This window comes from Biomphalaria glabrata, chromosome 4 (assembly GCF_947242115.1).
Source record: "Biomphalaria glabrata chromosome 4, xgBioGlab47.1, whole genome shotgun sequence".
NCBI classification, from domain to species: Eukaryota; Metazoa; Mollusca; class Gastropoda; family Planorbidae; genus Biomphalaria; species Biomphalaria glabrata.
This window is the reverse complement of record NC_074714.1, coordinates 18,588,353-18,603,983: the sequence shown is the minus strand read 5'-3', so window position 1 is coordinate 18,603,983 and position 15,631 is coordinate 18,588,353. Positions and strand designations below refer to the sequence as shown.

Sequence of the window (15,631 nt, the reverse complement as noted above, 5' to 3'; positions counted from 1 at the left end):
AAAATAATTTTTTTTACGCTTCATTTCTCATAAGTTAAAACAACTCTGTAGTTTGTCCTTACCGTGGGCACAAATCTTATCTCTGTTTTCTCGTCAGTCACTTGTCATCGAACAAAATAAAAGTTGTGTTCATTAAAAAAACAAATAATATGAATATTAGAAAACATTAGATTAGAATGAAATCCATCCAAGAAAAAGTCCTAACGTATCAAAAATACATTTTTCAACCTTTTTAAAAGTTTTCTTCACTTTGTGCCGATGTTTAGGCGGGCCGGATGGAGCCACGTCGCGGGCCGGATCTGGCCCGCGGGCCGTAGTTTGGGCATCACTGTTCAAGAGCTTACAGCTTTTATGGGGCGCACCTCGCATACCGGCGCATCTCAATTTTAACCAGGTACCCAAACATTGGGTTCGACCACCTGGATTGACAAATTCCAACCACTTGCCCCTCAAACATGATTTGAACCCGGGACCCTCCTGTTCGGAAGCCTATCGCTTAACCACTCAGCCTCCTCGCCTCTGGTTAAATCTATAGTAAATCTAAATGATATGTTTGTCACATAAATTCACGTAAGGCTTGATGTTACAATTAACCTTTATAATCCTAATATCCCATGTATATTGGAGAGCGTTCTATTATAGAACTCAAACCTAATTACTCTTGTATGCTCTGTAAGGTCTAAGTGGAAAGGTACCTCCAACTATTTTCTATTACCCAGAGATGGTGCACAGATTTTAATGCATTTATTAGTTCCATACCACATATGCTAACTAATTGTTCAAAATGCAAAGAATGGAAAGATTTGCGTCTTTTTTTATATAAACGAATATAGTAGAAATTTTATCTAATCGATATTGTATTTTTTCAATTTGTTTTTTCGGCGTACCGGCACCTTTTCAAGGTGGGGAGAAATATTACTGTTCTTGCATTTTAACGTTTATTATTAATTTATTAGTAGTTAAAAGTTAGACAATCCATCACTGAATACCGGCACCCATTTCTTTACCAAAAAAAAAAGCACTGTATATTTACCATCCCTGCTCGCTGTACCCCTACTCTCAATTTACTTCATTGTCTTCGTTGTACGTTGGCAAACCTTCAATAGACGTCTACCTTGGTATGACAGCTTTGATTTAGGCTGACAAAGACGTCTTGTTGATCTAATGAAACAATGACCACGAGTGACCGTCGCAGTGACCAGGTGGTCATGTGGATAGCAACCATATTGAATAAGTTACTTCTGGACTGTCGGACCTATCGCCTCTACATACAATGTTTCTTTTCTTGTCTCCATCTATCTATCTATCTATCTATCTATCTATCTATCTATCTATCTATCTATCTATCTATCTATCTATCTATCTATCTATCTATCTATCTATCTATCTATCTATCTATCTATCTATCTATCTATCTATCTATCTATCTATCTATCTATCTATCTATCTATCTATCTATCTTTGTATCTTTGTATCTATCTATCTATCTATCTATCTATCTATCTATCTATCTATCTATCTATCTATCTATCTATCTATCTATCTATCTATCTATCTATCTATCTATCTATCTTTGTATCTATCTATCTATCTATCTATCTATCTATCTATCTATCTTTGTATCTATCTCATATCTCCTTTTTTCTGTATTTTTATGTTTTCTCTCAGACAAATTTGCACAACACTCTTGTGCCTTTTTTTTTTTTGCACATTTCTCTCTCTATCTCTCTCTCTCTCTCTATTCTCTATAAGTTTATTCTCCTCAAAACTCATTGTCTCAATCTAAAGTAAATAATTGGATCCTGTGGCTATATAAAACAGAACACAATTCTTTTATTTAGTCTAAAAACGACACAGTTAATTAAACCCTGTACAAAATTGAAATAACAATGAACATTTAGACCTACCAAAGTACATTGACAATGAACATTTAGTCTTACTGGAGTAGAAATCAGAGTAATTAGCATTTACGTTATCCGATAATTCTAAACTAAGAAAGTGTAACTATATGTACAATCTATTGATTCACTGACTACACAAGAAGTTCTTTAAAAATTAGCGAACCTATTTTCTTTTTAAAGCTATATCATATTGTCTGATGTCATTTCCTTTGTATTCATTATACACTTTCTCTACGTAATTGTGTGAAAGCGCGTATGACATTAATTAGTAATTGATATAAGTTGTCCCACCTCACCAACAATACATGACAAACCTGATGGGAATAGGGAACTTTCTAAGGGAAATCACTAAAATGGGTCAAATCATATCCAATCTAATATCAACTAAATGCTGTGAAAATTCGTAATTAAATAGAGGCACATAATAATAATTATAATAATAATAGTGATAATTATATTAGGATCAATGGAGTATATATATATATATACTCCATGTATACTCTGATTTTATATATATTTTCATAAAACATGAAAAGGATATTTTAAACATTAAAACAAACTATTTTTTTGAAATGTCCATCTTTATCTTTTAGCTTCTACGGTTCAACAACCAACAAAAGCCACTACTGGTCAGTATTGTCCTATTGTTTCGCTACTCCCAAGTGGTCAACTGTGGGAGTGACCTAACTGCCCAGGTGGTGGCCTGTATCCTCGCTTGTCGCATGTCCTATTTAAGCTTACTTGTCCGGCCTACAGCGTCATTCTTGTCCTGATCTTCTAAACTGTATCAGTCTTAGATTCACTGCATTCTTAGCGGATATTTTTTGACGACTTTAAATTGTGTTGCTTAATTCTCTGAGGATAGTTTTACATTCTTTTCTAAGTGTGCCGTTCATCTTTACCTTAGTGCGGGTAAGTAGGCCTACTTTATTGTTTATATGTATTGTTATTATTTAATTAACATTTCTTTTATTGAAAAATAATTTAATATATTACTGTGAAGTAAATCTCAATAACAGTTCCGGTTATAGTTATTTATGAAATATAGTATGTAACTGTAAAGTAAATGTCAATAACATGTATATTTAGAATTATGATTAGGAAATAAATTTAGACTGTTTCTCTGAAGTAAATCTCTTTAACAGTTAAAGTTAGGGCTAGAGCTACTGTTGCATGAAAATTAAATGCATCTAGCATACGATTACACATACTAATATTCCAGACCCCAGGTTCTAAATTTTATAACAATTTAATATTAATATGAAGAAAGTTTAAATAAAATAAAGTTGTTAGTGAACTGAACATTTAGACATGTTTATTCTATTTGAATTAGTTTAAGCTTTAACGTATAACTTAAAGCATGTTTTGAACATGTACTTTTTAATAGATGGATAAACTTTCCTTAAATATTTTCTAGCATTCAATTGTGGTAAATGTGTAATATATCAATGATAAAAAAGTTTCAACTTTACTAGTTGTTCAAATAGACAAAATGAATATTTTCTTTATTATGATCACATTTGCCCAGGTTGGGATGTGTATATCCCCATTCTCAATAAGACTGACTTATTCATTCTTATAAAGTCTGTCATATTACAACAGTAGTTATTCAGACATAGGTTTAGTTTGAGTGTAGGCAATCTAACATATAGGGAAACTTGTTGTTGTTGTGCACATTTTCCATAATTCTAATATTTAATTAATTCAATATGGTACCACTAAATATTTAATAAGTGGGACACACAACACCATGACCATCGCATGTTCATTCTGTTCTGTATTTCTAATTTACGTAGCCTGAATATTAGTATAAAGGAAAAGATAAATCGTTTAGTGAAACCAATGTTATTATTATCATTGTAGTTGCTGTAGTATAGAGTCTTAGTGAAACCAATGTTATTATTATCATTGTAGTTGCTGTAGTATAGAGTCTCTTTTGTAATTCGTGTTATGTCAAATCACTACGTTGAATATGTAGTGAGATGACGTTTACATCTACAAGGTTTCCTTGTATACACACTTCAGTTCAAATCTGAATTAAAAATAAAGTGTATTTTGAGATTCAAACTAAATCTATAATTCCCTTTCAAAGCACATTCATTCAAGCCTAAGTAGCACAACTATAACAATAAGAAATGCATTCGTCAATGAAGCCATTAAGCTTAATATCATCTTAACATTTTGTTTGTATTATCCCCCTTTCCACAACTCAGGTTAGTTCAATATACATTATTACAAATAAATGTTAGTTAAAGCTGAAACAATTAAACAAACCGAAAATTTTTCTTTTTTAGTAATAGTAAAATTTTGAAGAACATATATGAACATGCAAATGTAGTTATAATTTTTTTTTTATCTCATCTCATCCAGCAGAGACAAGGACAACGCCAGCCATGACAAACTATTTAAAATCTGCATTAACATCTTCAGAATCTGAAACATGTATGGCACAGACTTTGAATGAAATTGTATTACCAGATGCAACAGAGAGGACGTCATTAATACGAGAACTTCCATTAACAAATACAGGCATGATAACACCAGACCTCACAACAGCTGCAGCGGCTGACACGACACAGAACACAAGTCTCACAATAAAAGCTACAGAACGTTTGTTACCTAAAGACCACATGTCAAGTTATGCCAACTCTCCATCTGTAACACCGATAAAAAAATTCTGTGCTTATCACATGACACTGCCCCCTGTTATACGTCGAGGCAAGTCAGTTGCACAAAGGTTGATTAGAGCTTCAATCTGCATGACATCTTCATCAAATACAGTAGCAAACAAGACGGTATCAAACAGCATAGAACAATTGACGTCTCGTCTAACAGCACCAGCTGCACCACAAACTAATGACCCGACTGCGCCCTGGACAACATCATCCAAACCTCAAATAATGTCGGGTTCAACACATAACACGACTTCAGCTTCAGGTGTAGCACAATACACGAATTTAATGTTACCACCTCAAAACATTCCTTTAACATTGTCGTTGGCACCGTACACCACTATGCAATTGGCACCACAAATCTCAGCACCATCGCAAGCAGTTTATGCATCGCCTCTGACTGCCATCATGACAACACAAGCCTCCACGTTTGTGCCAACTCCTCAGGCGACATCATTGGGTGCTACATTTAAGTCATCTCCTGTACCGACATACTTGCTGTCTTCATCATTGAGCAGCAGCATGGCAGTTCCAACAGCCACACAGTCTGAGGTAAATCTAGTCCCTTATACAACAGACATGAGAACACCAGCAGGCATGTATCCCCGATCAACAGAGGAAACACACTTGAATACTTCGAGTTCTCACTTCAAAACACCAACTGCAAAACGAAGAATAGCTCCAAAAGCTAATTTAAAAACACTAGATATAGATAGAAAAACACCAGATGTGGATGGAAAAACACCAGATATAGGAGGAGCTAGAAAAAGAACATATTCAAAACGAAACACGAACGTTTATTGAAGACAGAAATAATATTTTATTTTGTAAACTGAATTGATCTTAAACATATTTATTTATTTGACCTATTTTAGCAGGAAAAGAAATTTATTTTTACAATTTTTTAACTTCTTTTTTCTTCAACAAAACATATATCAATAATAAATAAATATAATCAATTTATACTTTTGTGTGTGTGCTTGTTTGTAATTTGTGTGTGTGCTTGTTTGTAATTTGTGTGTGTGTTTGACTTTTGTATTTTTCTTAAGTTACATACTTTGTCAATACCAAATTCATTGAAGACAGAGACTTCTGAATCCACAGCTTTGAAATGTTAGCAAGCTCCCACCTGATTTTTAACATAAGTACACATTGCGTTTCTTCAATAAATCATGTTTCCTGGTCAAAGATGAATCTTCTTTCTTATGAGCTTAAAGTTGGCTGTGAAGACTTGGTTTTGAAAAGCCTGCAGCATATAACACTTGGGAAGGTCGGATATGTTTCAGAGTTGCCTGCTTTGATTCTCAGCTTTTTTAGAAGTTTTTCCTTATAGTTGATCTAAATATAATAATAAAAATAATAATAATACTGTTTTATCTTTAATAAAAATAATTATAATGTTATATTAATGGTGACGCAGAGATTCTGAAGGTTTCATTTCAAATAATTATACTTTAATGTATAACAAACCAAATCATGCAAGAGTAAATTTACTAAATTTAGAAAGCCTTCAGAAAAGATGACTAAAAAGTAAATTAGCAATTTTGCATAAAAGACTAAACCGTAGTCTTTAAAAAATACAAAAATAATCTAATTAGATTCTCAGAAAAAAAACACAAATATCAAGTCACATTCCTCGTTCATATGCTATGACAGATTTTTACAAATACTCCTTTTTACTTAGTGCTATAAGAGCATGAAATGAGTTGCCTGAGCTTTCCTGGAAAACCAGTATCTTGGCATAATTTATGTTATTGGTTAATATGCATGTCGCGTAGAACGTAATTCTTATTTTTTTAAAGTAACGTATGAATTATATAAGATAAGATGGGAGCTTGATAAGTGTAAATTTGAGATGGCAGTGTCCCATGTGAACTAATAATGATGTCGCCGTTATAGAGTTTGACTACTTAAATATTAATATGGTGTAAAATGAGAAACGTCTCGAATTTTCCAAAAAATTCTTCTATATTGTCAAACATCGTAGATCTCTTAAACACTATAGTTTTATTTATTAAAATTGTATACATTTTTTTATATTGTCTTTTCAATATAGTTATTTTAGGGGAACAACCAAAAATAAGTCTGGCATAACTTGTCTCTTCGCTACACAATTATCTCCCGTTTGTTTGTCTGAAGTACAAGTACTTAGTTCCCCTTGTACCAACAGTCAGGTCATAGATCATAGATGTCTGCATTGTAGTTCATGGGATGACTTATGTCAACAATGGCACAATCTGAAGTCAAGTCGGACACCGATGAACGGACACTTATTTAAGCGATTGATTAGTTCTAAATCTAGGTCTAAATCCGGAATGTGGACTATGTAAAAAAGAGAAACTAAAGCGTAAACATGAAACAAGAAACAATTTATATATACATATGCATGTATGCATGTATTACAGTTTACTTCTCAGACTCTGTAGTCTATTGAGCAGATGATGTTAAAGTGATCTTTTTTTTGTGGTCTTAGGTTAATGAAGGTGTCATGTGGCCAGCACAACGCCCAACCACCTTTACTTTTCCCCAACAAATGAGAGGTACTCTTTAGAGCTGGGTGGACGCAGAGTCGCCCAAAGATCCTGAAAGGAAAACAATCCTTGTCTTTACCATGCTTCCAACCAGGAACCCTCGGTTTGAAAGCCAAGCGCCTTACCACTCAGCAACTGCGAATCAACATATATATAAAATAAGTTATATTAAATATAATAAATTAATGTTATAACTATAACTACTGGCATTCTTTATGACTTAATTTTGGTGCTACATTCAATGGACTTTTAACTATTGACCCTTTTAATGCCTTCCGATACAATAAACTAATCATCGATTCTAAAACCTTTTATAATTTTGAAAAATAATTCTGTAAATATATACGTCTCTATTTCCCATGACAACACTGTAATGTATTAGATAAGATAGAACACTAGAACTTTGTCTTTTATCCTGTCAACATTGAACTGGATCATCGTGTAAATACTTGGTTAGTGTCAACTAGTAATAGAAAAGACAAAGTCTAACTTTTGTTCTATTATCAGAATACATTCATTTTTTAAAGCGGCGGACAAACAAAGCTGGACACCGTCCAATGGACTCTTCTAAGCGGCGATATTTAGCGAGGCGGTGTGAGTAATACCCACCAATGCGCACAAGTGGAGGGTAAATTAACAACCGCTGATAAAACATTTATATGAAATGGGAAGCGTGGTCGAGAGGCTTGGCTTGGCTACCTAGAAGGGTTCGAGGTTCGATACCCGATTCGGGCAGAGTTGTGTTTATTGAGCGCCTAAAGACAGCACGGAAAACCATAAGCGCTCTGAGCATGAAAGTAGCGCTATATAAAAGCTATAATATATGAAATCAAGGTAAAACTGAACCATTGTTTAAAGACGGAGTGAGTGTCAACTATTTGTAATAGAAAAAATAAAGTCGAGCTTGTGTTTTAATAACGAAATATATTTATTTGAAAAGCGGCGGACATCAAAGGTGTCAAGTTGAACGTAGTTTAGGTGGCTATTCTTTGAGAGGTGGTAGTTTGCGACAGCTGTGGGAGTGGACAGGTAAAGGTAAAAACAACGACTGGCTAGACACTCTCAAAACATCATGGGAAAACAATAAAAGAAATTTAAAGTTTTAATATTTGGATAAATGTCGAACTAACGAAGCATTCTACCGTTTTAACAAAGTCAATGAAATGACAGCATCCTTTCAACTGAGACTTTATTTGTTGCTTATAATAATAGAAGGGTTTGTTTTGAAAAATATTGCATGAAAGTTATTCTCTACATAATCCGTTTAGCCTTTTTTAAAATAAATTAAACGAAGTAGTTACTATACTGGGATACATGGGCGTAGCCAGGATTTTTTTCGGGGAGGGGGGCGTTGGGCGGGGAGATGTGTGTGTGTGTGTGTACATAATTAATCTTTATTACATTCTGACCCTTTCGGAAGACGTTTATTGTTTATTGCAGACTCCCCGCCCTTGCTAAAAAGGGCTCTGGGGAAGTTCGTAGCGCTGCCCCAGCGTGGGGCGAAGCCCCGCCGCCGAGCACTATTTCTGGTATTGAAAGCCAACAATATGCATATTCTGAGGCATCTACAGTGCATTATCTTGCTATTAAAATGTTTTATTTCACAAACTGACTTAGACCCTTTTGCGCTGTTCGGCGCATTTTCCGGCAAGCTGTTTCCGCAATTCTTATTTTGCGTAATTCATTTTGTCGGAGAACATGTCCCGCAAAACCTCATGCGACTCTCTGTCACAACCTTACTAAGGATTCGACTCCCAGTTCGGCATATGATTTCTTTGATTTAGACCCGATCACTATGACTGACTCCTAAAATCTGTCTTAGCCATCTTTGTTGAGCCACATATTTCGGCATAAGACTATTCACACTTTATTAATGGAGCCCAAGCCACTGGTAGAAATGTGTAAACTTTCTTGACTACGCTCTTAGAATTACATACCTGTATTTCGCTTTAGATTTTATATAGAAAAGGATTTTTTTTTCGTCAAATCATCTGTTGAGGAGTTTTAAACTAAAAATCTCTGGAGTTTGTTTTTTTTTAATTCAAAACCCAACTAAGCTACGATCATAGAATTTGGTGACTGTAGTTTGCTTTAAAATAATATTGAAGAGAGAGGTTTTCAACTCTAAACGCTCTGTAGGGGAATTTTAAACTTAAAACCATCTAGAGGGGTTTTAAACTTTAAAGAAAAAGCCATCTGGAGGAGGGGAATTTAAACTCCAAACCCCTTTGCTAAGCTCATAGATTTTATAGTGTGTAATTTGCTTTTTTTTTATATTAAAGAGTGGGTTTATTGTAAATTTTGGAGGGGGTTTTAAAATCAAAATCTTCCTTAACTGTGCTGTTGGAATTTGGGGATTGTTGTTTGCATTGCATTGTTTTATAGAAGAGGGGGATTTAACTGCAAAAACCTCTGGTAGGGGGTTTAAAATTCAAAACCCCCTGTAGGGGGTTTTAAACTCAAAGCCCTCTGGTAGAGGGATTTGTATCTTAAAACCCCTTGATAGGGTTTTTTAAATCTCAAAACCCCCTGGTAGAGGGTTTTTAACTCAAACCCCACTCGGCTGTGCTGTGGTAAGTGATCATTTAGCATTAAAATCTCACCTAAAATAAACAAAATGAAGGCAAAAATCAGTCGCTTAATTCCGTGGGGATTTCATTTCGGGGGGGGGGGGCAGGTTGAACCCCAAGAAACCCCCCCCCCGGCTACGCCCATGCTGGGATACATTTATTTTAACACACAAGACTTATTTTGTTGACCAAAAAAATTGTAATTATCATTGACATCCCATTGCACATTCGTGTTGAAAATTTAAGCTGAAATTGAAAAAGGAACAAAACATAAATCTCTTAGATTGAAGCAAGTAAATGTATGTTTATTTAAATCTCTTAGATTGAAGCAAGTAAATGTATGTTTATTTATTCAATGCTACAATACAAAATATTAATAATAATCTATCCACCCAAACCTAAAACAAAATAATAGTTGCAAACATTTACATAATATAGTAAATAATATCAGCCACTACGCCTCCTCACTCCAGATATTTGTTTTTCATTATGTTTTAGTGTTAGATTCTACTGCAGGAAGACAGACCCAGTCTAAACCAGAGTGTGAATCAACTCGTAACATTATTTATCTGATACACATTTCCACGTGGACTACCACTGCTTGAAGCAAAACATTGGCTTTTTTTTTTTTGAAGTGACAGTGTTGATATTTCTCAATGGCACGGTATTGTTGACTTAACAATAACAATGACCACTAGTGACCGATACAATAGCCACATGACGAAGATAACTCGCTTGCAGGGTCACAAACTGCACCGACATGTTATTATTTCAGCCGTTGACCATATGAAAAAAGAAACAAACGTTCTCAGTCACTTCCAAGATTACAACTTTTGCGATCCGCCATACTCTACCTTTTATCCTACATATATCTAGTTTGAGAATAAAGAAAAAAAAAACAGTCCTTTTTTAAATAGAATTTGGTGCTACTTGCTGCATAATGGAAGAGTCTTAATTTTCAAAGTTCTACGTGGGTCCAACCCTTTTTTTTTCTTATCTTTATGAAATAAAGTTATGTGATATATAAGTATACATTAAGTTACCGGCTTTGCATTGTATATGTATTAACAATGTAAGAGTAATCCAAATTTACATAGTGACTATTCATAAAAGCTACGCCAATTATTTTCAGTAACTTACAAATTAAGATTTAATAAAAAAAAAACAACTATATAATTAACTATTGATAATGTATTATTTTGTTTGGTATCAAATTAGAGAAAGAGATCGTACATGACAGATATGGTGGTATAAATTGAATTAGTCCCCTCGAGTACGAATTCAAGCCGATTTTCAAAATCTATCTAAAAAGTGATCACCTTAACATTCACACAGACACCTCTTCTTCCTCTCTCCCTCCCTTCCTTTCCCATCTGGTCCAGACAATTGATAGGATCATAGCGTATTGAGAAAGCTAAAAAGATGAAATAGCACTAAACAAAAAAAATTGATAAAATATTTCTAATCGCACAGATTTATTATTGTTAGCTAGATCTATTACAAATTTTAATACACGACTGATCTAAGCTAATTGATACAATTACACTTTATATAAGCTTTGTATTTTTTTTTTTTAGTTAGATCTTTTCGTTCCATTCAGCAATCACTTACCACGCAAACATTTGCCACCACATCAATTACTCTTGTATTATATTGTAGATAAAAAGTGTTTTTTATAAACATTAAGGAACGCTTTAAACTTCAATCTAAATTAAAACTTTATTATATTGTATGGTTTAATCATTATTTAACTCCCTTCATGTTGCAACATTTAACACCTCTCTCTCTCTCTCTCTATGTCTCACATTCTCTTTCTCTCTTCCTACATTCGTTTCTCTCTTTCTCTTCCTCCCCATTTTCAACACCCCTCTCTCTTTCTTCATTATTTACTATTTATTTTATTCATTCCCCTTTCCCACCCCTCCATCTCTATCATTCACTCCTTTTGTTTTTCATTTTTCCCCTTTCAGACTATATCTTGTCTGGCTTGACTACACCTTTACTTTTCTCTTTACTTTTCCAATTTGGAAAGAAATCCAAAATTGATGTCGATGATACAACAATAAAAAAAGGTTATCATTTTGATATTACACCTTGGATGTCCACCTATGACACGCAGTTGTTGACTTAATCATAACAATGACCACGGGTGACCACGAGCGACCGTCGCGTTTTCTAATGTGTGTAATCGGCAACCTAGTTTCCACAATTATTGCTGTAGTTCCTATCAATCCACGTGATAGCCTATGTCGCTTTCCTGATTATTCTTTTCTATCTGCCGATCCCTCTCCAGTCCAACTAAAGAAACAATAGTGTAGGCCAACTCTTTACTGGAGTAACATCTGGGCGTAGAATAGAATACAGTCATTAAACCACCGATATGCTATCGAAAGATCTGAATGAATTTCTGCACTGAAAAAAAATTCAACAATCAATTTTCAGGGCAACACAAAGATAAATGTATAATTCTTATTAAAACTTCTAGGACAAGTTCATATAAGTGCTCTTTCTTTCTCTCAGACTTACACAACTCTCTTGTTCCTTTTTTTCACATTTCTCTCTCTCTCTCTCTCTCTCTCTCTCTTCTCTATTAGTTTATTCTTATCAAAACTCCTTGTCTCAATCTAATTTATATAAGTACTCTTTCTATTCGTGTGAATCTCATCGCACTAGGGCAATCGTGGTGATAACTATTCTCTGATCACACGGACAAGGAAAACAGCAGTTCGTTGCAGAGTACCCAGTCTCCGTACAGGGCCTAATAGCCATGCATACCGGTTTCTTTGTCATTTTTGAGTGAAATACCCGGAGGGCGAAACTGGGTGTATGTTAGAATTAGAAAACGATCTCCTCAGATGGGACCAATGCTACCTACCCAGGAACGCTAGTTTGCTGGGCTAGCTTCCTTTGTTGCTCTGCCGCATATACCTTGTGAGTGGTTGTTTAGACTCGTTTTTCACACCGCCAGAAAATGCGCCATCAGTCAGGCAACTGATGCAATGTAGTGCATCTGGAAACGTATCTTCTAGAGCAGTGATGCCCAACCTTTTTCGACCGGCGGGCCATTTTAATTTTCGACACTCGTGTCACGGGCCACATCATGGAATAAATTAAAAAAAAATGAAATAGCGAATAAACCATTTTAAATAGTTTTGTTACAAACTATAATTACAAACCCGTAGCAGCTCTAGGCGATTATGTAAGATCGGTTTCATCCGTTTTATCAATGAAAAGTTTGTCTAATCAATGAAGTGCTTGTAAACATTGTGATTGTTTGAATGTCCTTAACACTTGATTTCGGAAATTTGAAAAGTTCCTTCATACAAATTGGTGAAAAAATCTCTTGTTTGCATCGCTCTAAATTTCTCAGCAGGAATGTCTGGCTGTGTATGTCAATCAGCTCCATTTCCAGATCAGTCGGAGCAGTCCTCAGAGGCAACAATAAACATTTCAAATTCTGCTGCTCTGTCGTTTAGCTTGAATGTAAATTTGTACCAATATCGTCCAATCTTTTGCAATGCTTTAACTGTTTTTCTCCCCAGGACAAATTCTTTCATCACTGCTAGAAAATAATTTTTTTTACGCTTCATTTCTCATAAGTTAAAACAACTCTGTAGTTTGTCCTTACCGTGGGCACAAATCTTATCTCTGTTTTCTCGTCAGTCACTTGTCATCGAACAAAATAAAAGTTGTGTTCATTAAAAAAACAAATAATATGAATATTAGAAAACATTAGATTAGAATGAAATCCATCCAAGAAAAAGTCCTAACGTATCAAAAATACATTTTTCAACCTTTTTAAAAGTTTTCTTCACTTTGTGCCGATGTTTAGGCGGGCCGGATGGAGCCACGTCGCGGGCCGGATCTGGCCCGCGGGCCGTAGTTTGGGCATCACTGTTCAAGAGCTTACAGCTTTTATGGGGCGCACCTCGCATACCGGCGCATCTCAATTTTAACCAGGTACCCAAACATTGGGTTCGACCACCTGGATTGACAAATTCCAACCACTTGCCCCTCAAACATGATTTGAACCCGGGACCCTCCTGTTCGGAAGCCTATCGCTTAACCACTCAGCCTCCTCGCCTCTGGTTAAATCTATAGTAAATCTAAATGATATGTTTGTCACATAAATTCACGTAAGGCTTGATGTTACAATTAACCTTTATAATCCTAATATCCCATGTATATTGGAGAGCGTTCTATTATAGAACTCAAACCTAATTACTCTTGTATGCTCTGTAAGGTCTAAGTGGAAAGGTACCTCCAACTATTTTCTATTACCCAGAGATGGTGCACAGATTTTAATGCATTTATTAGTTCCATACCACATATGCTAACTAATTGTTCAAAATGCAAAGAATGGAAAGATTTGCGTCTTTTTTTATATAAACGAATATAGTAGAAATTTTATCTAATCGATATTGTATTTTTTCAATTTGTTTTTTCGGCGTACCGGCACCTTTTCAAGGTGGGGAGAAATATTACTGTTCTTGCATTTTAACGTTTATTATTAATTTATTAGTAGTTAAAAGTTAGACAATCCATCACTGAATACCGGCACCCATTTCTTTACCAAAAAAAAAAAGCACTGTATATTTACCATCCCTGCTCGCTGTACCCCTACTCTCAATTTACTTCATTGTCTTCGTTGTACGTTGGCAAACCTTCAATAGACGTCTACCTTGGTATGACAGCTTTGATTTAGGCTGACAAAGACGTCTTGTTGATCTAATGAAACAATGACCACGAGTGACCGTCGCAGTGACCAGGTGGTCATGTGGATAGCAACCATATTGAATAAGTTACTTCTGGACTGTCGGACCTATCGCCTCTACATACAATGTTTCTTTTCTTGTCTCCATCTATCTATCTATCTATCTATCTATCTTTGTATCTATCTCATATCTCCTTTTTTCTGTATTTTTATGTTTTCTCTCAGACAAATTTGCACAACACTCTTGTGCCTTTTTTTTTTTTGCACATTTCTCTCTCTATCTCTCTCTCTCTCTCTATTCTCTATAAGTTTATTCTCCTCAAAACTCATTGTCTCAATCTAAAGTAAATAATTGGATCCTGTGGCTATATAAAACAGAACACAATTCTTTTATTTAGTCTAAAAACGACACAGTTAATTAAACCCTGTACAAAATTGAAATAACAATGAACATTTAGACCTACCAAAGTACATTGACAATGAACATTTAGTCTTACTGGAGTAGAAATCAGAGTAATTAGCATTTACGTTATCCGATAATTCTAAACTAAGAAAGTGTAACTATATGTACAATCTATTGATTCACTGACTACACAAGAAGTTCTTTAAAAATTAGCGAACCTATTTTCTTTTTAAAGCTATATCATATTGTCTGATGTCATTTCCTTTGTATTCATTATACACTTTCTCTACGTAATTGTGTGAAAGCGCGTATGACATTAATTAGTAATTGATATAAGTTGTCCCACCTCACCAACAATACATGACAAACCTGATGGGAATAGGGAACTTTCTAAGGGAAATCACTAAAATGGGTCAAATCATATCCAATCTAATATCAACTAAATGCTGTGAAAATTCGTAATTAAATAGAGGCACATAATAATAATTATAATAATAATAGTGATAATTATATTAGGATCAATGGAGTATATATATATATATATACTCCATGTATACTCTGATTTTATATATATTTTCATAAAACATGAAAAGGATATTTTAAACATTAAAACAAACTATTTTTTTGAAATGTCCATCTTTATCTTTTAGCTTCTACGGTTCAACAACCAACAAAAGCCACTACTGGTCAGTATTGTCCTATTGTTTCGCTACTCCCAAGTGGTCAACTGTGGGAGTGACCTAACTGCCCAGGTGGTGGCCTGTATCCTCGCTTGTCGCATGTCCTATTTAAGCTTACTTGTCCGGCCTACAGCGTCATTCTTGTCCTGATCTTCTAAAC

At 34.7% G+C, this 15,631-nt stretch overlaps 1 protein-coding gene across 1 annotated transcript; it reads left to right on the top strand.

The window, feature by feature from the left end:
• The first annotated feature begins 2,684 nt into the window (after nt 1–2,684).
• On the top strand, nt 2,685–5,405 carry LOC129925666 (mucin-2-like). The gene is made up of 2 exons (XM_056025520.1): nt 2,685–2,813; nt 4,272–5,405. Exon 2 carries the CDS (start codon nt 4,295–4,297, stop codon nt 5,375–5,377), a length of 1,083 nt encoding a protein of 360 aa, XP_055881495.1. The 5' UTR covers nt 2,685–2,813; nt 4,272–4,294; the 3' UTR covers nt 5,378–5,405.
• Nucleotides 5,406–15,631: the final 10,226 nt, after the last annotated feature.

Excerpts from the sequence above, each read along its gene's own strand:
- LOC129925666 (XM_056025520.1), top strand. The coding sequence starts at position 4,295 with ATGACAAACTATTTAAAATCTGCATTAACATCTTCAGAATCTGAAACA.